This window comes from Crocuta crocuta, unplaced genomic scaffold (assembly GCF_008692635.1).
Source record: "Crocuta crocuta isolate KB4526 unplaced genomic scaffold, BGI_CrCroc_1.0 scaffold1482, whole genome shotgun sequence".
In the NCBI taxonomy this organism is placed as follows: domain Eukaryota; kingdom Metazoa; phylum Chordata; class Mammalia; order Carnivora; family Hyaenidae; genus Crocuta; species Crocuta crocuta.
In genome coordinates this window covers 20,561-46,603 of record NW_027532918.1, presented here as the reverse complement: position 1 = coordinate 46,603, position 26,043 = coordinate 20,561, and the positions used below count along the sequence as shown (strand labels likewise).

The 26,043-nt window shown below is 43.1% G+C and overlaps 1 protein-coding gene and 1 pseudogene across 1 annotated transcript; one reads left to right on the top strand and one right to left on the bottom strand.

Moving 5' to 3' along the window:
- Positions 1–8,739: 8,739 nt before the first annotated feature.
- On the bottom strand, positions 8,740–19,730 carry MAGEH1 (MAGE family member H1). The gene is made up of 3 exons (XM_077745746.1): positions 19,565–19,730; positions 9,882–10,113; positions 8,740–9,824 (listed from the first exon to the last, which is right to left on the bottom strand). Exons 1-3 carry the CDS (start codon positions 19,728–19,730, stop codon positions 9,242–9,244), a joined length of 981 nt encoding a protein of 326 aa, XP_077601872.1. The 3' UTR covers positions 8,740–9,241.
- Positions 19,731–23,738: 4,008 nt separating this feature from the next.
- Positions 23,739–24,893, top strand: LOC144216407 (forkhead box protein R2-like; annotated as a pseudogene).
- Positions 24,894–26,043: the final 1,150 nt, after the last annotated feature.

Here is a 26,043-nt window from a genome sequence, read left to right as displayed (position 1 = left end):
AATTTCAGAGCACATGTTTAGAAAGTTCTTATAGGATGTGGTGAGAGTCTCTATGATGTTAACAAAAGTTGGGGCTTGTATTTTGTGTGCCTTTGCCATTTTTCTGCTTTCTATTACTTCATTTTCTTTGTGTTAAGCAAATGTATTGATCCATGAGTGACTGACTTGGAGAAAAACAAATACTCATCCTTCACCAGAGACAGTTTGAGAAGCAGCAGTCTAGGGGCTTTGTGAAGATAAGGTGATTTATTTTCTATAGCATGTCTAGAAAGCAAGGGGCATTATTCATGTTTTTGGTGGCACACACAGAGGCTGATACAAGCTAGATAATTTCTTTTTTTTTTAATTTTTAAAAATATAATTTACTGTAAATTGGCTAACATACAGTGTGTAAAGTGTGCTCTTGGTTTTGTGGTAGATTCCTGTGGTTCATCGCTTACATACAATACCCAGTGCCCAACCCAACAAATGCTCTCCTCAATGCCTATCAACCCATTTTCCCCTCTCCCCCACCCCCACAACCACCCTCAGTTTGTTCTCTGTATTTAAGAGTCTCTTATGGTTTGCCTCCCTCCCTCTCTGCTTGTAAGTATTCTTTCCCCTTCACTTCCCCCATGGTCTTCTGTTAAGTTTCTCAAGATCTACATGTGAGTGAAAACATATGATATCTGTCCTTCTCTGACTGACTTATTTCACTCAGCATGATACCTTCCAGTTCCATCCACATTGCTGCAAATGGCATGATTTCATTCTTTCTCATTGCCAAGTAGTATTGCATTGTATATATAAACCACATCTTCTTTATCCATTGATCAGTTGATGGACATTTAGTCTCTTTCCATAATTTGGCTATTGTTGATTTCAACTAAGTCCCCAAGCTACCATGTAGAAACCTTGGGTTTGGGACCAACTCTTGCTCCATTGGTGCCCAGCACTTTTTATCTTACAGGGACTTCAGAAATGCTGATCACATAATCCTGAGGGCTGCTCTCCCCCTCCCACAAGGACGAATGATGCCTGAGGACCAGCTTAACAACAGTCTTTATTGCAATCCTTGCAGCAGGGATGGGGAGCATCTTGGAGGGTCTTGTCTCTGAAAAGAAGGATACAGTTTCAAGCATGTTAACTAAAGCACAGTTTGAAGGCAAAACAGTAAAACAATACTTGAATGTTCATTTGCAGAGAAGTGGGTGCCTAAAGGCCTTGATTGCCATTTCTGGGTCAGAGCTATTGGAGTGTGTGTGTGTCCCAAAGGAGTTCATCTATAAAATAAGCTACCCTCCAAATCTGGGCCTCTGGTGTTTCTCTTCTTTCTCTGTTTTTTTTCTCATGGGGTCTGAATTCACTCTCACTGGCTTAGATTAGCCATATGATTATTCCTTTCCCAGGATAGGCTTAGACTCTATGATATGAGACCCAATCCTGTGAAAGCTTTATCTGGCCTCACACTTATTCTGCAGATGGGGTTTCACCCCACTGTGAAGTTCATTCCTTGGGGTCATATCAGATGGGGTTGTCTGCTAGACAAGTTTGGTAGGGAGTAGGAAGACCTGAAAATGAAACCAGGTGAAGGAAGCCTAATGAGAGGAAATAGATTGTGTGTGTGTGTGTGTGTGTGTGTGTGTGTGTTTGTGTGAGTGTGTGTCCAACAGCCTAAAGGATAGTGTTCTGAATGGCACAGTGGCATTTAGTTTGTTTAGTTTAATCAGAGTTGTTAATGTCCCCAAGGAGCTGCTGTCCTGGTTTGGTCGGACAACAGATCTTCAGGAAGTAAGGATGTTCTAAAAGTCATGGTTCTGGGATGTCTGATTCACTTGGAGCTGGACCAGTCTTCAGAGGAGGGGTCTGTTTTAAGAAAGTCAAGATCACAGGGGCTGTGCTACTCAGCCTTGGACTTATAATAAAGCTCCCATACTGAATAGAGCACCAGCTGTGTCGTATAGGAAACTGAGGCAAGCTCTCACACATACTGTCTGTGGTTCCCACGTGGCCATTTCAGGCAGCTGTGGTTCAGTGGGGAGGCTCCGTAACAATGTAAGAGGAAGTGAGAGTACTTCCACACTCTGACTTGCCAGCCAGCATGTCTGCACCTATGATTATAAGACTGCCTTGGAAGTCAGATTGTTTGGACTCAAAACCTTACTCCTCCAACTGTTTGCTTGGCCAACAAATACCCTTGGCCAATCCATTGTAACAGCTTGTGCAGGACATCTCTAATTTATAAAATGAGGGATTTCCCTCCTCCCTGCTGAGTACTTTCCTTCAGTACCATGCTATTTCTTCCATCTGAAGTAATCTTTTCTTGTAACTCTCTTCCCCCAGCAGATGCTGTTCAATTTCTTTGCTCTCCTTTGCAGCAAAACTCCTTTTAAGGCTTCTCTATACTCACTGACTCCTCACTTCCCATTCTCTCTTAAACCTGTCCAAAGCAGGACTTATCACCCAACACTCCAATGAAGCTGCTCTCACTGAGGTCACTAAGGGCCTCTGCATTGCTAAATCCAATGGTCAACTTCTCCTCTTATCTCACCTGGTATCGGCACTTTGAGCATAGTTGACTGCTGGCTCTCCTTTGAAACACTTTGCTTCACATGGCTCCTGGAACGCTACATTCTTGGTCGACAGCACTGATGAAACTTCTCAGTCTCCTCAGTTGGCATCTCCTCTTCCCTCTGATCTGTTTATGCTGCACATCTCTGTCCATGATCTTCTGTTGTTCCCTATGTACACTCACTCACTAGCTGATCTCATATAGTCTCATGGTTTTTAAATGCCACCTTGGGCACAACTATTCAGCCAAATTCCTGACTTCTATACAACTGCCTACTCAACTCACATTGAGTGTCAAAGAGACATTAATTCAATATGTCCAGAACTGAATTCTATAAAATTCCCCCATCTATAAAACTCATTCCAACTTCAGTAAATACAGTCATTTCCCATATCAGTTGACAGCCATTCTATTCTACTAGTTGCTCAGGCAAAAACAAAACAAAACAAAACATAACATAAACATAAACAAAACAAAAAGCAACCCCCCCACAACACACACACACACACACACACACACACACACAAAACCCGCACACCCACACCCACCCCCCACACACAGAGGCACACACATGAAACCCTGGAGTCAGTCTTGACTCCTCTCAGTCACTCTACATCCAAACCATCTGTTAGGTCGGCCTCAAAATGTATCCAGAAACTGATCAGTTCTCACTGTATCCACTACTACGGATAGATGATCCAAACCACCATCATTTCTAGCCTGACTTATAGCAATAGCTTCTTACCTGGTGTCCCTGCTCCTACTCTTGCCTGTTTTCACTCTATTCTCAACATAGTAAGCAGTTCAAAGTGATCCTTTCAAAAGGTAAGTCAGATTGTGTTACTCCTCTGCTCAGTCCCTCACTACGTCCCTCCTCTGGCCCCCCACATTCTACTGCACACAAGAGCCAAATTCCTTAAAATGGCCTACTAGCCCCCACATAATGTGGGATTCTGTTAATATCTCTGACCTCATCTCCAACTCTTGTCCTTTTTGCTCACTCCACAGCAGCCACACTGGCCTGCCCACCCTTCCTCAAACATGCTTAGACCCTCCTGGACCTTGGGGCCTTTGCACTAACTGGTCCTTCTGCCTGAACAATATTTCCTTCATACATCAGCAAGGCAAAGCCCCTCACTTTCTTCATTTCTCTGTACTCTGCTTACCCTTTAGTAGAATTTAATGCTCCCTTTCTTTCCTGGCATCACCAATCTGCCCGAACCCTGTTCTGGGAGAGTTTACCACTGCCCCACACCCCTGCTGACCAAAGAACTTATCACCTTCTAAGGTACTGCCTAATTTGTTATTTAAAAAGTTTACCTTTTTATTTTCTGTTTTCGTGCAGAAGCTTGTGATTTGCTCATCTATGTATATCAGATGACTGGAATCGTGATTGGCACAAATAGGACCTTTGTAAATGTGTGTCAAATGAGTGAACAGATGACTTGTTAGATGATCACAACATCCAAAATAACATAGGTCTGGTTATTTTTGAGACTTTACAGGCAGAGATTGAATCTAAGGGCCTCCTTGGTCATAGTTACATGAAGTATTTCATACATTGCACATTTTGAGATTAACATTGCAAGGGTGTCATTTGTCGCAGGGAACTGAGGAAGAAGTTGACCAGTCAAGAACTGGCCCTGATTTTCACCAACTGTTTATGGGCTCTACCTTCCTCTTCCAAACCACCCTGGGTGAGCTCTATGTCTGTTGAGTGATAAGCAGTACAAACCCAGAGTCCACTTCCCCTCCCAGAATCTATTCTGCAAGCCCTGAATTGCTCCAGAGCTAGTCTTCTGTATAGGTTTGGCTGAGCTGAGACCTTCCTTTGCGCAAGTGTCCTCACTCATATTTTCAAAGAAATTTCATTAGCTCTTTGATGTTTAACTTTTTGATGGCTCATAAGCTCTGGTATAACCTGTATACAGGTCTCAGTACATCTTCATACCAATCACCCTTCTCGACCACCACCACTACTTCAAAATAATTTCCTTTAGAGCACTAGAATTCTTTACTTCTGCCAAAGGAAGGAGACAGAGGAATCCTACCCCCCCCACCACCACACACACACACACATCACAGTGGTGAATGTGAGCCCAGGAATAATACGTATCTGTCTTTCACCATGGCCATGGTCTCCTATGCACCTGACTGCTGAGGCCATGGCCACAAGACTGGACCCAAGGAGGACCCCCTCGCCACCCCCCAGCCTTTCTTCTTGCATGGGCAGATAGCCAACTGCTTGCTGCCTGTGTGTTATCCCAGGCACTCTACTCTGCTCAAGGCAGGGTTCTGGTGGCTCATTGTATCTTCTAGACAGAAAACAGCATCATCATCATCCAGCAATGTTGCAGGCCCAGAAAGATGGCTTCACTGTGTGATAGCCAGGGCCTGGGATTTGAGGATTGATGGAGCATTCAGGGTGGTAAAGTTTCTGAGCAATGTGTCATGATGGAGAAGACACATTTGCCTTGTAAGATAATACTCATTCTACAAACAGCAGCCCCTGAAAGATGCCTAGCAATTGGGGCCACAATAATTCAGGATAAAGGAACACCCACAGCTAATCCCAAAATGGCTGATTAATCTTATTTTCCCATGCCTCCTCACCCACCTCTGCATGTTCCTTCTCACATTTACACTGGGTTGTGGTGGACTTGGAAGACAGAGGACTTCCCCAAGGCTGGGTGGAGGCCCAGGTGCCCTGGTGATGCATTCCGTTGTTTTACTATAATAGTGCAGGCTTTAGACTTGTCCAGCCCTCGGTTCATGTCCAAGGCGGTCACTGACCAACCAGGTGACCCTAGCAAATTTCTTCTGATATCTGACCCTGAGTTTCCTCCTCTGTAAACCGGGCCTGGGGGCACCTACCTTGTTGGACTGTTGCAAACATTAGAGACAATGTATGAAAATGGCCACCAAAGTGGCTGGCACAATTTAAGCACTCAGGAAATGGCAACTGTCACCCTTACTATGCACTGGGGACTTTTGGGCTCGCTATCCCTGAGCTTCCTAAACAACTGGAGTACTCTAGGACCCAGAAACTCAATCTTTAGAGGCATTCTGACAATTAAAACTGCAGCTTTTCCACTCACTGTGTGGAAACTCTGTTGGGGTGGGGCCAGCCTAGGTTGCTGACTTATACAGCAAGAGGTTCCCAGCTTGTGTCCCATCTGGATACTGTTGAAAGCTCAAATAATTTATGTAAATGGAATAATGAGTATTCTCTTTTTCTCACCACCCTCCAGAAGCTCCTTTCCCTGCTTCTCTCTCAGCCTTGTCATTCATTTCACAACCACCAGAAATCCCACCCTTGCTCAGCTTTTACCTAATCAAATGAAGATTAACTCTTTGCAGTACCAGTGTGGCGTGTTGGGGAGTGCAACGGGGTAGGAGACACACTAAACCTCCAGGCCAGGGGAAGAGTGAGCCTGGGTCATTAATTGCTTCCTTGCTGGGCTAAGGCAGGTCACCCAAGACTTTGTGCCTCCCTGTGGAGCCTCCTGCTTGAGGCCTTCAGGATCCCAGCAGTCATTTATTTACAGTGCAGTTTGTGGCATACTCCCACTCTTTCTCCTTTTATACTGGGTACTATTGGTTCTCTGACTGAATTAAGCTTCTTGGCCCTCACTTGCAAATAACCAATTTTAGACAATTGGGTGATTATTTGCCACCAGAGCCAAAGAAAAAATAGATTCAGACAGGCTTGGGAAGGACATCATTTCTTCCCCTGAGCTAGCTGGGGCTTCTTATGAAACAAGGATAAGCATACTGACCTGGCAGAGATAATATGTGACAAGCTCCTCAATAAATCTGTGCTTTGCAGGCTCTCCCACTTACTAGCTGACTGACTTGGAGCTGACGGATTTCTGAGTCCCTTTCTGTAAAGGGAAAATTTAAAGTCAGCCTTGTCCCTAACGGGATTTGAGGCTGCAGTTGGCATTACTGGGACCTGTCCCATGGACTTCACATGTTTCTTTTGAAGACACACACCTTGTGAGTGCATTGGCAGGTAGAGGTGGAAAGCAACGTAGCCTATAGGAAAGCACTCTGGGTTTGCCAGGACCAGATGTGGGGTATTGTCTAGGATCTATCACTTGCCACCCCTGTGGCTCTAGACAGGAAACTCACTTAGTTATCCGAACCTCAGATTCACACCTTATCTACCTCTGGAGGTGGCATTGAAATATACAGCTCTACTGGGGCCAGAAAAGTGCCTTTTCATTTTCTGCAGCCCCAGTTTCTATCACTCTGCCTGAATCATAGAAGGCTCTCTCTATTTTCTTGTTTGCTGAAAGAATCTGGAGCTGCTGAGGTGTCATACTTCCTACTTTTGTTTGAAGCCTCCTTAGCCGGCAGGCTGCTGTCTATTGGTCCCTGGGCCTTTGCCAGAAAGTCATTTGCTAGCCTGCCCTGGCCCAGTGACTTTACTTTGCATACAGCTGGAAGCAAGGTAAGACTGACTGGAGGCAAAGAAAGAAGGTACCCTGATCACTCTTTTGTGTGATAGCTGCTCCTTCTGAGCCCCACAAAGCTAGGTGAGGCACTCTTCCTTGGGGTTGCCTATTAGAGGACTTAGTTCAGACAGTGTCTAGCTCTAGGGGTAGATGTGGTAGGCTTTAGGGGCGGCCAGAGCATCTTATGTGTGTTCTTTGCCTGTAGCTGAAAAGAATTTGAGGGACTACTCCTACATGTCCAGATTTGCTGCAGGGTGAGGATTCAGAACTCCCTGGTGATAGCATAGATTGGAAGGGCATTGAGCTCCTTGGTATAATAAGGTGAGAAAGCATGAAAGCTGCTGGAAGTGGGAAGAAACCTGATACCACATGCTTAGTATACCATGAGCCACCATACCAGGTAGCCCTCTGGACCCACTACCCTGGCTGAAGGAGAGAGTCAAAGTGCTAACTCTGCTCCCCTCCCACCCCAAAGTGTGTACCCCCCACCCTCCACTTTTAAAATAATCAGCACACCTTAACAATCTGTAGGGTGGACTTTGAGAAACTTAATAGAAGATCATGGGGAAGGGGAAGGGGAAAAAATAGTTACAGAGAGGGAGGGAGGCAAACCATAAGAGACTCTTAAATACAGAGAACTGAGGGTTGATGGGAGGTGGGTGAGAGGGGAAATTGGGTGGTGGGCATTGAGGAGGGCACTTGTTGGGATGAGCACTGGGTGCTGTATGGAAACCAATTTGACAATAAATTAAAGAAATTTTTTAATGTTTATTTTTGAGGGAGGGAACCAGAGGGTCTGAAGCAGGCTCTGCACTGTCAGCCCAGCACCCGATGCAGGGCTTGAACTCAGGAACCGTGAGATCATAACTTGAGCCCAAATTCGTCTGCTTAACTGACTGAGGCANCTCATCCAAGAGGCTCTGCTGTTTTTGCTTTCTTAAATTGCTATTATTCCAGGATTATCATTATTATTAACCATTTTTGTTCTCATTAAAATCAGCCATAACTCCCACCCTTTGAGGCTCTAGCTTCTGCTCACCTCTTTCTCACCTTATTTCTTTTTTCTCCACTTTCCCCCTTGACATAACCTTAATCCTCCAGGGGAGAATTTTTTTCCCCTAATGTCCATGCTGCCTTTAGTGCCTCCATAATTACTCCCTTCTCATCTTCAATATTATTTTCAGACCTCAGGTTATCATCTCACCAAGAATTTTATGACAGTCTCATTGTTTTAATTTTTGTGGTATCCCACAATGTCCTTTTTCCTGCAACCACCCCTCTCTCCCCTGCCCTCCCCTCAAGCTGATTTAAGTGTATTTTCTATTTCCACAGTAACCCATGATATTCCTTCTCCTCTGCCAATGCCCCCTCCCCCAGGCTGGGTTAGACATCCAAACATACCTAATATACAGTATTTTCATAGTATGCTCTGATGCCCCTTTTAAATTTCCCCAAGTTTATTTAAGCATCTCTTGGATTTTCATAGAATCCTGTGATATCCTCTTTCTGTCTCACCCCAAAGACAGGTTCACATAAGTGTTTCTAAATTTTTATAGTACCCCATACTCACTCCCTACTACAGCATTTACCACACTGACAGTTTACATATTTGTCTTTCCCATGTAATCTAGAACAGTCTTTAGAACCGAGGGCTGTGTGCCGTGGAGGATCTCCAGAACCTAGACTAGTGCCTCACACATAGTCGGTGGTCAATAAATAAACAAGGTGTCCTTGTCATTATAGTTTTATTTCTTTTTCTATATTGTGCAGTAGCTAAGCAAATTCATGATAGTTGTCAGTTTTCTTTACACAACAGCAGACACAAAGGTTTCAGAAAGTCAGACGTTAAAGAATTTCTCCATCCTCCTCTCACATTAATGGTTATTCAAACTTTCAAGAATAGCCTATTTCAATGGAATAAAATATGTACTGGATCACAAAATATGATGGACTCATTTTATAATGGTAGCAAAATGTTATACTAAATCTCAAAGACAAAAAGAAAAAATCCTTTCTGCAATCATGTTTTAATCATATTGTGACCTTAATCAGCACTATATTAAAACGTATGCAATTCTACAATATTTTGCAGTTAAACAATTAGCACTGACCACAAATACCAAATGTATCCCTTTTCCCATCATATTCAACTCAGCACCCAGCTCATCTACTCCTTTGGGTATCTTTGATGCTGTTTCCAACCCCCCTCAAGGGCCTGCCCCAGATTTCCCTAAGGTGCGGTGTAACCCCTAGCACCTGAATTAAGGATAGCCTCAACTTCTGCATCATCATCGGAATCCCAATCATAATTACATGGCCAGTCCTTGGAGCATCGGTTACGCACCCTTGCCACAAAATGCATGACTTTCAGCTTGCTCGATTCCACATGTGCTCTAGGTCCCCAGAAGAACTCATACTCCACGGGACTGCTACGCGGCACCGGCTTATAAATCAGGTACCCTCTGCGCACAAACTCCTCTGTGACGATCTTCTTTGGATCTCCAAAGATGCTGTGCTGCCGGCCAGGCTGCATCCCCAACTTCCCAAGCACCTTCCAGACCAGGGCCTCCTTGGCGCTGTTGCCCATGATGAAGATGAGGGCTAATATGGACATCAGGAGACTTTTCTTGGTTCCTTGAAAATTGTTCCGGGCTACGGAAGGCTTTTGTATTTTAGCAGTGCTGGAGGCTTCCTCAGGGGTGGTGGAGGCCTCCTCCGGAGTGTTAGGGTCTTCCTCAGAGCCACTCAGGTCGTCCTCCGGGGTGCTTGGGGACAGAGAAGAGGCCTTCGGGGTCTCAGAAGCTTCNCCGAGCCTATAGAAATTCTAGGGAAGGATGCCTGCAACTTCTGCAGAAAGCAACTCTCTCTACCTTAAGAAGCGGCCGCTGCTGAAGCCACCAACGTCAATAGTCTTTGTGGCAACAAGCCAGATGTTCTCAGCGACAAAGCTCACTCCCAGGGAAACAAAAATGCGCGAGCAACCGCCTTCAGCATTCGCTCCCGCTGAAAGAGAGAACGCTAAGCGGACTAACTCCGCCTTTTCTGCCACGCACTCGCTGAACTCCAAAGAGGAAGTGGGCGGCTCCTCCACCCAAATTTCCGCTGTCAGAAAGGAAAAGAGACGTGACAAGGCAGGGGTGGGAGGGACTTGGGCTGAGATGTCAGCTAGGGATTGACAAGCGCAGGGGAAAGCACAGGAGAAAAGAAGAGCATAAGGTTGCTGTATTTTTCAGTCTAGTACAAGATTTGCTAGCGGGTTTTGAGACCCTTCTCAATTCACATTGCCATATGTCTTTAATTCATTCTCAGCGAAGACATGCTGTACATGTATCTGTATCAAGGGGGTGCTGGAGGAGGGTTGGGGGGATGGAGTTGAGGGATGTATTTATGAAAGGTTTCAGTTGGTCTCAGTTCTCTTTTCTTGTGTTGGCTTACACAGCGCATTCATTCACCATCCCTGTTCTCAGAAATACTTTATGTGCATAGGAATTAATTTGCGGGCCAATCTAGGATCCACATAAGATGCCTATGGCTAAATTTCTGGGTGATGAGGGGAGGTGGGGCTGCAAAAGCAGCGAACAGCGTGCAAGAAGTGCAGAACCTTTAAAATGTTCTATATTGAGGGGATTGTTAAGCAGAGCACTGACTGGATCAGACTTTCATTGCACAGCTTCACAAAGGCTGTACAGATTGTTGCCTGGCAGGTCACTTGGGAAGCAATTAGAATAAGAAGCAAGAGGGAAACAAAGTGAGCCTTAAAGCAGTTGCCATGGGGATGGAGAGGCAGAAAGGCATTTTAAGGGTGATCATGGACAGGCTTTAGGGACTGATTGGATGGAAGAGGGAAATGAGGAGAGAGTGGTGGAGTGCAGGTTAGCTCTGAGGTTTCTAGGCTCCAGTCCACCCGAATGCCTGATTTATTTTGGTTCTTTAATTCATTTGGCAACCCTCATGTAATTCAGAGCATACTCGGAACTTTATCCACTCTGGTCTTTGCACACTGTTTCCTCTGTCTGAATTGTCTTTCCTCTCATCTCCAACTATCTAAATTCATCTGACTGCTCACAGGCCTCTTCCTCCCTGAAATTTGTCTTCCTGGAAGAGTAATGAGTCCATGTTTGCTCCCCTGAGGGACGAGTCTCTATAGCAAGCACTCTGTATCTTTCTTATGTCATTCCAAAGATACTATTTTGCCTAAGTAACTTCACCTCTCTGAGCCTCATCTATAAGGTGTGGTTAATTAAGTCATTAACCCTATGACCTCATAGGGTTGTGAGAATTAAATGAGATAGAAAATGAAAAGCGCTTGCCACACAGGAAGCACAGCCTTTGCCTCTCAGGTGTTTCAAGCAGTGTGTGAGAGTGGTATTTAATATGCATGTTGAAAGAATACATTTTGCACGTGTGTTTACCTTACCATTTTAAAAGCAAGCAAATACTTTATACCTTTATGGCTGGAAGAGATTAAATGCTTGCTTGACAGAACCTCAGATTATAAACCCCTTGAGGGGAAGGGACCCTGTCTTACCTCTTAATGTTTCCCAGACCTCGACAGAGTTTGTAGAATATCAGGATATGGTTACTCCTGGTGAATAAGTGCTGGGGGGGAGGAGGGGGCAGTCTGTCCTATTCAGAAAGCAAAATTGCCACCTGAATTGCGCCCAACAGGCTCAGTTCTCTGTACATGTGTAGAAAAGGGATGCCTGGTATAGAGTAGCGAACACTGAACTGGACCTGGGAACATGAATTCTGGCCCAGCCCGTGTTACTTGCAAACTCTTTGACTTTGATGAGCTCACTCACCACCTGTGTCCTGTGACTTGTCCTTTGAACAAACAGGAAAAGGCTAATCTCTCCAGCCTGGCCTGCCAGGCCTGCTGTCGGGCTCTCTAGAAATTCAACAGTACATACCGGCAACCCTGGGTGAAAGCAGGTTCCTCTGAGCTCAGTTTTTTTTTTCTTTTGTTTGTTTTATGTTTGCTGTTTATGAATCTGTGTGCCCAGAGGACTGAAAAATCACCTATATTCTTCCAAAAGCTTCTCCATTCTGATGGGATTTTATGGGAATGTAAACCAGCAAACTCTTCCATTTTCTTCCTAATGGTCACTTTCTAACTGAAATTTTCCTTATACTCAGAGCCTACCAAGGCCTCTCGTTGAGGAAGCCTGGCCATAAACTAATTTTGGGCAGTGTATGTTTACTGTGCATTGCCTTCTGCCTACCAACCAGCTGGCTGAGGAGGGGATGCCATTTCTCTGTCATGGCCTTCATCTGAATGAATCTTTGCTCCACTCTACAACAAGGACAGGGCAGCTGTGCATAGCACCCTGGGTAGATCAAAGCCTACCTGAAGCAATGTTCAACCTAGGACTGTGACTTCCAACCAATTTTCTCAAAGGAGTAATCAGGAACAGGGTTTAGGTTGTGAGCTCCACTCAATGTTTACAAAAGCTTAACAGAAATCACACTTACATAAGACAGGCCACAGAAGTTGTTAGTCAATAAACACTGTATTTAATGACCAGAATATCACCAGGCATGGTTTAACAGGAGGAGTTAATAAAACCATGCCTTTGGGACATTGTGGACCACAGCGTCGTTTAGAGCAAGTAGCACATGACAAAGGAAAGGCAAGTGATTTGTGAGGGCCTTAGAAGTACAAGGAGAGGAGGGAAACTAACATTGTTGTGGTAGGCTATGTGTCCAAACTACCTTCAAACTGAAATCTTTACAACAACCTTCAATTACCAATGAAGCTAGAGAAAGGTTAGCGTTCTTGTCCATGATCATAGCACTGCTGGTGAATGTCAATATTTGGGCTCACGTCTTCAAATTTCCAAGCCCTGGTTTCTGTCATCACACACCTCACAGCTGCTCCAATTGAGTGCACATTTAGTGGTTCCAGAGGGCTTAGGATGGAAGGGAGTATTCTTGCTCTCTTGAACAGGAGCAGAAGGAAAAGAGATAAGAAAAGGGACAGGTGTGGGGAAGAGCAAAGCAGAGATCCTTACTCATTTTACCAGGTTTTCTATGCCTAGCTCTACCCCTTCCAAGCTGTGTCAAATCAAGCGTGTCACTTAACTTTTCTAAGCCTCAGTTTCTCCATTTGCAAATGAGTATGTCACAGCAGTATTGTAAAGATTAAAGGGAAATGGCTCATGCAAGATAGGGTAGGCTGAAAAATTACCCCCAGAAGCCAAAGATGTCCACATCCCTATCCATAGAACCTGTGGCAAAAGGGAACTTTGAAGATGTGATTAAGTTAAGGGTCTTTAGATGGGGAGATTTTCCCTGAATATCTGAATGGGTCCAAGGTAAATGCAAGAGTCCTTTATAGTAGGGAGACAGTAGAGTTAGAGTTAGAAAACAGGTAAGGATGGAAGCAGAAACCAAATAAGAGAGAAGAGGCTACACTGCTGGCTTTGCAGATGGAGGAATAGAGTGTGGAGACAAAGGATGTAGGGGGCCTCTAAAAGCTACAAAAGACAAGGAAGTGGATTCTACCCTAGAACCTTCAGGGGAACACAGACCTGCAGACACATTTTAGACTTCTGACCACCAGAACTGTAAAATAGTAAATTTAGTTGCTTTCGGCCACTAAATTTGTGGAAACTTGTTGCATCAGCAGAAGGAAAGTCATACACAAGGCATATGTGTATCTCATTCATGGGGAATATCTAATGAACAAGAGCCATGATTACTGTTGAGGTGAATTTATACTATTGCCATATTTTCAGTGAAAGCACAGGTAAGGACTGGGGTGGATATGAGAGTGGGCTGGATACATTCCCTGGGGTTGTCTACTAACCCACCCACCCCAGGAATTGTCCTGGCTATATGCCCAAGTGTCCATAGGCATTGCTCTCACCTGGGCAGTCATCATTATAGACACCACCTGGTGGTAAGATAGGTAAGGGGGCGAGATAGGTAAGGAACTGCCAGAGTTAGTCCACACTACTCTTGTTGCCATATACTAATCACCTTTTGGTTGCCTGTGGGCCCTGTTCTGATGCCAGCCAGTACCTCCTCAGGACATAGAGCACTCTTGGGCCAGTTCCTACATTTGCAACAAGCTCTGCACAGATTGAGGGCTATGGCTTACTCAAAAAATGAGTCAGACCACATCTGCTGTCCCTCTGGTCTGCTGACGACTTCTGGTCTGCTGGCGATCCTTTCTGAATCATTTTACAATACAGGTATGGACTTATTTTACAATTTCCAAGAATTAGAGTCTTTCAAGGAAGTCTATAGCATGTGTGCTCCTACTATCATGAAACAAAATCCATGTAATTACTTTGGGGGTTTGTTTGCTGGGTTTTAGGAAGAAATATTTATACTGCAAATTAATCTCAAGCGTAGGTACAATAATAAAGATTAGTGTTACAAACACCTGCATAACCTATGTCCCACTGTCCCAAAATTAAAAATTAGGTCCTACTTTGACCTATCCTTTACATTTCAGATATGGATAAACTTTCTGTTTACCTCTTCCCCATCGAAACTGCCCTTTCCGGGGCGCCTGGGTGGCTTAGTCAGTTAAGCGTCCGACTTTCAATTAGGTCATGATCTCGCGGTTCGTGGGTTCGAGCCCCGCGTCGGGCACTGTGTTGACTGCCAGCTCAGAGCCTGGAGGCTGTTTCAGATTCTGTCTCTCCCTCTCTCTCTGACCCTCCCCTGCTCACGCTGTCTCTCTCTCCTAGAAATAAATTTAGAAAAAAAAAAAGAAACTGCCCTTTCCTTCCTCAGTGGAGCCCTGCTATCACAAATTCAGTAGTTACTACACCTATGAAGAATTGTACATGTTTGTTACCTATTTCTGTGTCCATACACATTATATAGGATTTTTTAAATATTTACTCAAGTTGATAAATGTAGCTCTAGTCATTTTAATTTAGGTATACTATTTCTTTCAGTACTTGCAGTTTCTCTTTCTCCTGATGATCTGGACTTTTACAGTTTCCATTTTGTTCCAGGAGAAATAATGCTCTTATTAATACTTTTGCACCTGTCACCTGAGAACATGCGCATATTTCTCTAGGATCACCATCTAGTGTAGAGTTACTGGGTGCATCTGCATAAATGTGTTCAGATAAACCACGTGGATTTCTGCTTTGTTTCACTTATAAAAATTGGATAATTCTATACACAATTTCCATTTTATTCTTCTTCCTGATCTACAGTAAAATTTCTTCAACTTGTACCTCTAATTCTTTCATTATAATGGCTGAATAATGTTCCTTGCAGTGATTTTACCATAATATCTTCAGGTATCCATCTATTGGCCAGGTACACAATATTTCCAAATTATTTTCCCCTCTACAAACAATGATTCAATAATATTTCAATCATTATTTTACTAAGATTTTTTTTAATGAGCAATATATCCAACTGAGTAATAAGGCCAATTTTATGTTCAGAATGTTTGATGAATGAGTCAAACTTTTTTCTTCTATTTCAGTGGAAATCAAGATGATTTATGACTTTTTTTTGCTAAATCTTAAATAGAAAGCAAAGACTTGCCTTATTAAATAATTCCATATATGATATATAAGGCTGGTTGAACATTATGCCAAAGCCAACTGAATGGGGCATCGCTGAATGGTTTCCAGCAAAGGACCGATAAGGTCAGGTTAGTAGTTTAGTAAAACGTTTTTGGCTGCAGTGTGGAGAATGGAGTGCATGTGGGGAGGGGGCAGAGTTGAGCAGGAGACCTGCTTAGAGTCTGTTGCCTCATCTAGGCTAATGATAGTGGTGGCCTGAAATAGAGTGATGGCAGTGGAATGGAGAGAAGGGAATGGATATCAGAGCTGATTAGAAGACAGAATCAACACACCTTGGGGACTGCTTGGATCTGAGAACCGCAAGGAAGAAACAAGTTAAGTGGGTCTCCCACGGTTCTCGCTTAGGTAGGTGATGTGATTAGGGATGTAGGAGGAGAAGCAGGTTGACTGTCTTGCTCTTCTCTTGGGTGCCTTGTCCTGAAAAAGGAGGGTCCTTTTATTGGGTCCTCTCTCTGCAGGATCATTCAGCTTCTTCCAGCACACTGGTCACAGAATAAAGAAAGGTATAGCCTGACCTCAGAATTGTGGGAAGACTGGATATTGTCCATGACATTTGTGTCTTGGAGGGGATTCTCTCTTTACACAAGGATAATCCCATACTGGGCTTCCTATAAGACTCTTCTCAGAATCGTAAATCCCCTCAAAACCCCAAAGCGAGCCTATTAGCTAACTCTGTATCATCACAGGAGTGATGGCAGTTCCTACAATTTCACCCTGAGCTTCTCTGGGGTGTTCAGTGTGCCAATTCGCCTCAAGTGGTAGTAGGGGCAATGTGAACAACAAGTGACAAATATCACACCCATAAAATCATCCCACGTGCTCTTGGGGACCCTAGGTNATCACATGACCAAACCTTTTTTTTTTCCCCACTGGAAATCATAGTCCTTTGTGCTTTCTGCTTAAGGATGGGAATGACATCTGAAAATAAAATAAGTACACGACCACATTAAAGTGCCTGCAGCTTTTAACTGAAATGTCACTTATTCTTAGTCAATTAACAATTGTTGCATTTCTTTTCTCAACATTAATCCTTAGATGCAGCCTATTATTATTCACAATATTGATAACAAATAACTTCCTTTTGCCATCCTTAATGTACATTATTTCTAGGTATTCAGTCTCGTTAGGATGCCCAGTGTAGATACAAGATATCTGAGGCTGTGATAGGCATGGTAATTGGCCTGATATCAAATCTCTGATAGGTGATGGAGTCAAGTTTTTTGACCCAATTCCCCTGGTACGACGGACATTGTTCTTCTCCCATCTGGATCATTAATGTCACTATTCCCATCACCACTACCCTCGTTTACAGGGTTTCCTGCCTAGATTTATGCAGTGGGCTCTTTTCTGACTCTACCCCACTTCCAGTCTCTCCTTATCCAACTGCACCTTGCATATGGACATAAAAAGTTCCCCCAGTCATTGTTCACCGCCAGACTATGCTCTTTATATGTTGCATCAAGCTCATAGCAGGCTCACTGGGGCCAGAGAAAGTTCGAAAAGTGAGATCTGACAGATTGAATGAATGAATGTAGAAACGAGACAACACATCATCCTTCCTCAGCATCCCTCAGCTGGAGCCATAGTGTGCTTGATATTCAGACTCAGGTTTGCATAGGTCCTTAGCTTTCCCAGACCAGGTAGAGGGAGACCATGTGGACTCAGCCCCTCCGTGCATTTGCATGCCTGTGTGTGCATAGTCGTGTGAGTGTCTACCCATTCATAGTTTGCTTGTTCACCTCTCTGCTTGCTTTTAATTCTGTGTGGAGGTTCTAGCATTGGTCCCTATGATTGGGTAAAATCATCTACTCAGAATCTATCTGGTCAAGAACTTGACATACATTATCTCACTTAATCCTCACAACTTTCCTGAAGAGTGGACACTCTCATTTCCATCTTGTAGATGTGGAAGCATGACTCATACGTTTCTTACTTAGATTTTTAAAATATTATTTAATTTTGAGAGAGAGAGAGAGAGAGCACAGGGGAGGAGCAGAGAGAAAGAGAGACAGAGAATCTGAAGCAGGCTCCAGGCTCTGAGCTGTCAGCATAGATCTCGACGTGGGGCTCAGACTTACAAACTGTGAGATCATGACCTGAGCCAAAGTCAAACCTTAACCGACTGAGCCATCCAGGCACCCCAAAATGTTTCTTACTTAGGTAGGAAGCGGGGATTCAGAAGAAGAATGAAAGCAGTGTTTCTATAACAATGGCGACCATTTCCTGAGCAGCTTCTCTGTGCCAGGCATTTTTCATGTATCATTCCATTTAATTCCCACAGTAACCCTGCAAAGTAGTTACTGTTATGCCCATAGTTCTGCAGATGAGGCATGCTAGACATAACAGGAGTATACAAATCACTCAACTCTGGGTTTAACCCAGAGTTACACCATGTGGCTTCTGTTCAACCTGGTTTTGTTTCATATTATAGCCTAAGCCCTCATCACAATACTAGGACTGAGGTGTGGGAACAGGCTGAAAGAGGAAAGACTGCTTGTGTGAAGGACTGGAGGTAACAAGGCAACTGAGAAAATCCCAGGTGAGTGTAACCCTGTTCCTGGCCCCAGAGCATTCAGAATCCTGCATGGCTCTGAGTCTGTGTCTTATCTATAGGTCAGCTCCATCTCCTCCACAGTTTCCAGGAGTTAATGCTTCATAATTCACAGAATCCTTAACAGCCTGTCAAGTATAATGCTAAGAGAGATAAGTTGGTGAGAGAAAGACAAATACCATATGATTTCACTCAAATATGGAATTTAAGAAACAAAACAAATGAGCAAAGGAAAAAGAGAAGGAGAGTGAGAGGAGGAGAGCAAGAGGGAGAGGGAAAGGGAGAGGGAGAGCAAGAGTGAGAGCGAGAGAGAGAGAGAGAGAGAGAAAGAAAGAGACGGAGAGAGACTCTTAACTAGAGGGAAAAAACTGATGGTTACCAGAGGGAAGGTGAGTGGATGGATGGGTAAATAGTGACGGAGATTAATGTGTGTACTTCTCATGATGAGCACTGAGTGATGTATGGAATTGTTGAATCACTACACTGTACACCTGAAACTAATATAACACTGTATGTTAACTACACTGAAATTATTATTTTTTTTAAAAAAAGGGGGATAAACTACCTTTTTACAACATATCTTCTGTCTGCTAGTGACCCAGGACTAAATAGGCCAGTATCCATCTGTGGTCAAGAAATTTTTAGTATTAGTAGTTGCAATTCTGTCTGCTCATGGTAAGTATTTCAGTTAATGTCAGGCTATGGCTGTTTGATGGCTTTCGTTGGACTAACACCTGGATGTTTGTACCTAGTAACCTTAATCAGAAATTCATGGTCAACTGTAAATATGCCATTTCATATTATTGTATTCTTGAGTTATAATGGTGGCATTTACATGAAGGGTAGTGGACAGTGTTAGCAATATATGTGTGGTGAAATAGGCTAGATTTAGTATCTTATTGGCTATGGAAATGAGGAAAGAATATGTTCCAAACTATTTGTTTAATTTTCCTTTTGATTATTAATTTAGTACAGTTACCATTTCCTGAGTCAGGTAATTTTAAAAAAAGGGGGAGATACAGCTAGGGAGGAGGCAATATGGTGGAGAAGTAGAGAGCTCTTTACATTTCACTCGCCCCCATCTCTCAAACGGAGAAGGCCTGAAGCCATAGGAACCCTTTCAGAATCCAGGAGTTTGGGAGGAAAAGGGGACAGAGTCCACTGAGAAAATCTTATAGCGTGAGTGTGAACTGGGGAAGATAAAAACAGGCCGGGACCAGAGACAAGGAGGGAGGGGAGAGAGCCCTCTTTGCGGGGAGACGCGGTGACTCCAAGGGAAAAGAAAGAGCGGCTGAAACGGCTCAAGGAACTGTCCCTGTCCCTGGAGAAGAGAAAACCTCGGCTTGGGACACAGAGGGATCCCGTTTCCAGCTGTGCAGCTGAGGTTGAGCGGAATGCACTGGTCCCAGGCAATGCCAGGAGAAATTGCTCCTCTGCTCACCAGCTTGACCGGGAGGGGAAGCGGCTCGCCTGAAGCTGCTCCACCGCTCTTCTGGCTCCGCTCCAGCTTGAAACTGCTTGGAGGGACTCGCCTGCAGGTTTATATTTCCGGCGGTATCAATGGGGCTGCGGAATAAGATCTGGAAACCAGGCTTGGCTTGGGACATAGAGCACGGCCTACCTTGGCTATGCCCACGGCACAAAAGAGTGAGTTGCAACCCTTGGTTCGAGAGGAGACTGGAGCGGTGCCATTTTTCTCCCCACAACCACCAAGGTGGGATATCAGGGAGCNGCAAGACCAACATGGATGCACTACTGTGATTAATTCTAGATCAATTTTTTCCATTCAGATATATTTTCCATTGTCTCATTCATATCCCTCCCCTGGGCTGGAAAGGGCACTCTGGTCACTGGTTTGCTTCAATAGTCACATTTAATCCATTCTCTAGATATATATTCTACATCTCTCTCTCTCTGGAGAAATCAGACTATATAGTTTCTTTAAGTAACATTATCTTCATTTCTTTCTCCTCGCCTCTTACCATATTCTCCACTTTATCTCTCTGAATTAAGCTTCTTAGTCTCTCTGTCTAGTCATTTCTCTTCCAATTTTGCTTTCTCTCTGCCCTGTCATTTCTCCCTTTGTATATATGCTCTTCCATCAGCACTGCATACACTGACTCTTTACTTGTAGATGGGAAATGTGGTTTTATGCTTTTAGACTGTCCTTAGACTTTTAGAATTTTTTCTTTTTTCTTTTCTTCTTGTTTTTTTTTAAATTAATTAATTTATTTATTTATTAGTTTTATGCTTTTAGACTGTCCTTTCTCTTTTGGATTTTTTTTTCTTTTTTCTTTTCTTCTTTTTCTTTTTATTATTGGTTTTTCCTCCTTCCTCTTTTTCTCTTCTTTTTCCCCTACTTTACTTTTCCTTTTCTTTTTCCCTTTGGTTTGAGTGTTTGTTAGATTTGTCTGNAACCACCAGCACAGAGTGCATAACAAGCTTTTAAAACTAACAAGAGAAAAAAAGCTAACCAAAATGACGAAACGGAAGAACCCTCCTCTAAAGAAATTCCAGGAAGAAGTGACAGCTAAAGATCTGCTCAAAAGAGATATAAGCAACATAACTGAACAAGAATATAGAACAGTAGTCATAAAATTAATCGCTGGGCTTGAAAAAAGCAGGGAAGACATCAGAGAAGCTTTTGCTACAAAGATAATGGAGCTTAAAATAGTTGTGATGAATTANAGGGAAAGGCACTGAAAGATAGGAAATTGAACAGACCCATAACAAGTGAAGAAATTGAATCAGTTTTCAAAAATCTCCCAACAAATAAGAGCCCAGGGCCAGATGGCTTCCCTGGGGAATTTTACCAGACATTTAAAACAGAATTAATACCATTCTTCTCAAGCTATTCCATAATATAGAAATCAAAGGAAAACTTCTAGAGTCATTCTACGAAATCACCATCACTTTGATTTCCAAGCCAGACAGAGNTAAAATAGTTGTGATGAATTAAAAACTGCTATAAATGAGATGCATAATGAAATGGAGGCATCCAATGCGCGGATTGAAGACACAGAGAGGAGAATAGGTGAATTAGAAGACAGAATTATAGAAAAAGAGGAAGCTGAGAAAAAAGAGAGAGAAACTGATCCAGGAACATGAAAGGAGAGTTCGAGGGCTGAGCAATACAATCAAACGGAACAATATCCGTATCATAGGAATTCCAGAAGGGGAAGAGAGAGGGAAAGGCACTGAAAGATAGGAAATTGAACAGACCCATAACAAGTGAAGAAATTGAATCAGTTTTCAAAAATCTCCCAACAAATAAGAGCCCAGGGCCAGATGGCTTCCCTGGGGAATTTTACCAGACATTTAAAACAGAATTAATACCATTCTTCTCAAGCTATTCCATAATATAGAAATCAAAGGAAAACTTCTAGAGTCATTCTACGAAATCACCATCACTTTGATTTCCAAGCCAGACAGAGACCCAGTAAAAAAAAGGGAACTACAGGCCAATATCCTTGATGAATACAGATGCAAAAATCCTCAACAAGATACTTGCAAATTGATCCCAACAGCACGTAAAAAGAATTATCCACCAAGATCAAGTGGGATTCATTCCTGGGTTACAGGACTGGTTCAATACTCACAAACCAATCAATGTGATACATCACATTAACAAAAGAAAACATAAAAACCATATGATCCTGTCAATTGATGCAGAAAAGGCATTTGTCAAAATATAGCATCCCTTCTGAATAAAGACTCTAGAGAAAGTCGGGATAGAAGGAGCCTACTTAAACACCATAAAAGCCATCTATGAGAAGCCTTCAGCTAACATCATTCTTAATGGGGAGAAACTGAGAGCTTTTCCCCTGAGATCAGGAACACGACAGGGATGTCCTCTCTCACCACTGTCGTTTAACATAGTGCTGGAAGTCCTAGCATCAGCCAGCAGACAACAAAAGGAAATAAAAGGGATCACAATTGGCAAGGAAGAAGTTAAATTTCACTTTTCGCNACAAACCAATCAATGTGATACATCACATTAACAAAAGAAAACATAAAAACCATATGATCCTGTCAATTGATGCAGAAAAGGCATTTGTCAAAATATAGCATCCCTTCTGAATAAAGACTCTAGAGAAAGTCGGGATAGAAGGAGCCTACTTAAACACCATAAAAGCCATCTATGAGAAGCCTTCAGCTAACATCATTCTTAATGGGGAGAAACTGAGAGCTTTTCCCCTGAGATCAGGAACACGACAGGGATGTCCTCTCTCACCACTGTCGTTTAACATAGTGCTGGAAGTCCTAGCATCAGCCAGCAGACAACAAAAGGAAATAAAAGGGATCACAATTGGCAAGGAAGAAGTTAAATTTCACTTTTCGCGACGACATGATACTCTACATAGAAAACCCAACAGACTCCACCAGAAGCCTATTAGAACTGATCCATGAATTCAGCAAAGTCTCAGGGTACAAAATCAAAGTACAAAAATCAGTTGCATTTTTATACATCAATAATGAGCAACAGAAAGAGAAATCAAGAAACTGACCCCATTCACAATTGCACAAAAAACCATAAAATACCTAGGAATAAACCTCACTAAAGATATAAGAGATCTGTATGATGAAAACTATAGAAACCTTAAAAAGGAAATTGAAGAAGACCCAACGAAATGGAAAAACATTCCACGCTCATGAATCTGAAGAATAAATATTGTTAAAATATCATTACTACCCAAAGCAGTCTACACATTCAATGCAATCCCAATAAAAATGGCACTAGCATTCTTCTCAAAACTAGAACAAACTATCCTAAAATTTGTATGTAACCACAAAAGTCCCTGAATAGCCAAAGTAATATTGAAGAAGAAAACCAAAATGTGAGGTTTTGGCACAAAAACAGACGCATGGACCAATGGAAAAGAATAGAGAACTCAGAATTGGACCCACAAATGTATGGCCAACTAAGCTTTGACAAAGTGGGAAACTGTATCCAATGGAAAAAGACAGCCTGTTTAAAGGATGATGCTGGGAGAACTGGACAGCAACATGCAGAAGAATGAAACTAGACCACTTTCTCACACCATACCCAAAAATAAACTCAAAATGGATAAAGGACCTGAATGTAAGACAGGAAACCATCCAAACGCTAGAGGAGAAATCAGGAAACCACCTCCTTGACCTGCACTGCAGCAATTTCTTATGTGACACATTCCAAAAGCAAGGGAATCAAGAGCAAAAATGACCTATTGAGACCAAATCAAGATAAAAAGTTTCTGCTCGGCAAAGGAAACAATAAAACGAATAGGAAAGAGACGGAATGGGAAAAGATAGTTGCAAATGACATATCAGATAAAGGACTAGTCTCCAAAATCTATAAGGAACTCACCAAACTCCACACCCAAAAGACAAATAATCCAGTGGATAAATGGGCAGAAGACACGAACAGACACTTCTCCTTAGAGGACATCGAGACGTCCAAAAACGATGGTCAGCATCCCTCATCCTCAGTGGAATACAAATCAAAACCGCATGAGATACCACCTCATGCTGGTCAGAGTGGCTGAAATTAACAAATCAGAAGACTNCACTTTTGGGGATGAGCACTGGGTATTATATGGAAACCAACTTGACAATAAACTATTTAAAAAAACAAGATGGACATAAAACTAAAAAATCCTGAATTCTATTACGGTATCCATGGCCAGTTCCCAGGGCTGTTGGACTGGGACATGGCAAATGAGCTCTTCTTGCCCTGCACCACAGACCAATGCCCCTTAGCTGAGCAGAAATACAGACTTCAAGTAATGGAGCCCCCAAAGGTGCCTCAAGAGAGGAGACCCGATCCAGACGAAGATGGTCCTGACTCTGAACCTAACTGTTGGATGTGGGTAAATCCCAACACCTTGTGCCCCCTTGGCAACCAGGAGGCCCTAAAGCCCAATAAGGTAAAAGATATGACCAGCATGCTGCCTTGCCCTCAGCAACTCCCAAAGGTTGAAAAGTCTAACTGCTCAAGGGCCACAGTGATGGAATTCTTTCCAACTTCCTCCAGCAATCAATCTCCCCCAAGCGGTTCACCTAGTCTCACAGCAACTGGGAGCTCTCAGAAGAATAAAGTGACAACTGCTCTGTGTCCCTCCAATCCCCTAACAAAGGGGAGTGCTTCCAGAACCAAAAGCTATGGCAAGGCAATAGCCAGGAGAGGAGGTCCTGGGCCTGGCCTCCCCGTAATTACAGTCACCCAGTTGCCCTGGCATTAAGAAACACCCGACCTGGGGCACCTGGGTGGCTCAGTCGGTTAAGCGTCCGACTTCAGCTCAGGTCATGATCTCACGGTTCATGGGTTCGAGCCCCGCGTTGGGCTCTGTGCTGACAGCTAGCTCAGAGCCTGCTTCAGATTCTATCTCTCTCTCTCTCTCTCTCTGACCCTCCCCTGCTCACGCTGTGGCTCTCTCTCTCAGAAATAAATAATTTAAAAAAAAAGAAAAGAAACACCCCACCTTGTGGCCTCAATGTGCAAGAAATCTACAATTTCACCTGAGAGCATTTTCCTTTTTGGGGGGACAGCTCCAAATTGCTGGAAAAACACCATCTGCCACAATCTCTGCTTCCTGAGCAGCTTTGAGAAGGTACCAGTCAACCTTCAGGATGGAGACAGTGTAAAACCACCGTCTGACCTCTGGAGGCTTACTGAGGAGGGACACCGCCACTTTCAGGAGGAGACATGTGCTTGAGCCTCTGTTCGGTGGGAGAGCATCCAGCAGCACATGAGCCAGCCAGATGTGATGAACTCTCTCTTTGACCTTTGAACTACCACTTCTCCCTTTTTAGAACACTGCCCTCCTTACTGGGCCCACCATTGCCCTAATTGGTCTTCATTGATTCCTTCGCCTTCCCTGTCTGGTAGGTGACAAGACTGTGTTTAACTATATCTACAAGAATAGTATTAAGTAAATTGAGAGGTGAGTACAGAGGAAGCAGAGCTTAAATCCAGACAGACATGGACAATCATGGAAAGTTGCACAGAACAGTGGCAGTTCTGCACTTTAAGCAGAATCAGGAAATCCTGGGAATAGTAGCATGGAAGTTAAGGAGAAAAGGCCATATTTTATAAGAAAAGGAATTCTGTTTACTGGAGTGTATACTCACATATGAAAGCAAATGATGACTGCAAAGCATAAACATGCAAGATTGAATCAGGCCTTGGAGAGCCTCAAATGCCATGTGAAGGTGCCTAAAGAGAAATGGGTATGATGTTTGAAGCCTAGAGTTTCAAGTATCTCCCTTCCCCCACTCATCAGATGTATCTCTCTTTTAAATGACCTATTTTACCCTTCAAGGCTTCACTTTTCTCTTTATGATCTAGACATTCTAAGCCTTGTTCAGTTTCCAACCAACTCCAGTGCTGACAAATAATTCCTAACAGTTACTTTTAGTTTGTGTATTGAAAGCCCTTAAATTGAGCTTGTATCAACCTCAGCCTTTTTGAAAACAAAGCTTTGCTTTCTGATAACAAAGCTTTGCTTTCCATTCTTTCATTCATCAAAACTTTATTGAGAAATTGCCAAAGTGTCAAGGTCCATCTTAGGTGCTGATGATAAAAAGTTGTTAGGTTAGTTGGAGACAGACATATAACTGGATATTTGTAATACAAATGTACTGAAACTGATGTTCAGAGTTGGCATGGAAAAGAGGAGACATTTTTATTCTGGGAAAGACCATGAAAGGAAACAACTTTTGAGTTAGTTTTGAAGAATAAATAGGGATTTTCTGGGCATATAAACTGAAGAAAAGAGAGGATAAAGGAAACTGTACGAATAAAGTAAATGCAATATTTGGCGGAATGATAGGAAGTTCAGTGAAATTCCGCTATATTATGTCCAAGAGTGGTGAGAAATGTAGGCAAAGGCTTTTCTGGTACTACTTGGGTGTTTGGACTTTATCCTGTGGGCTATTATG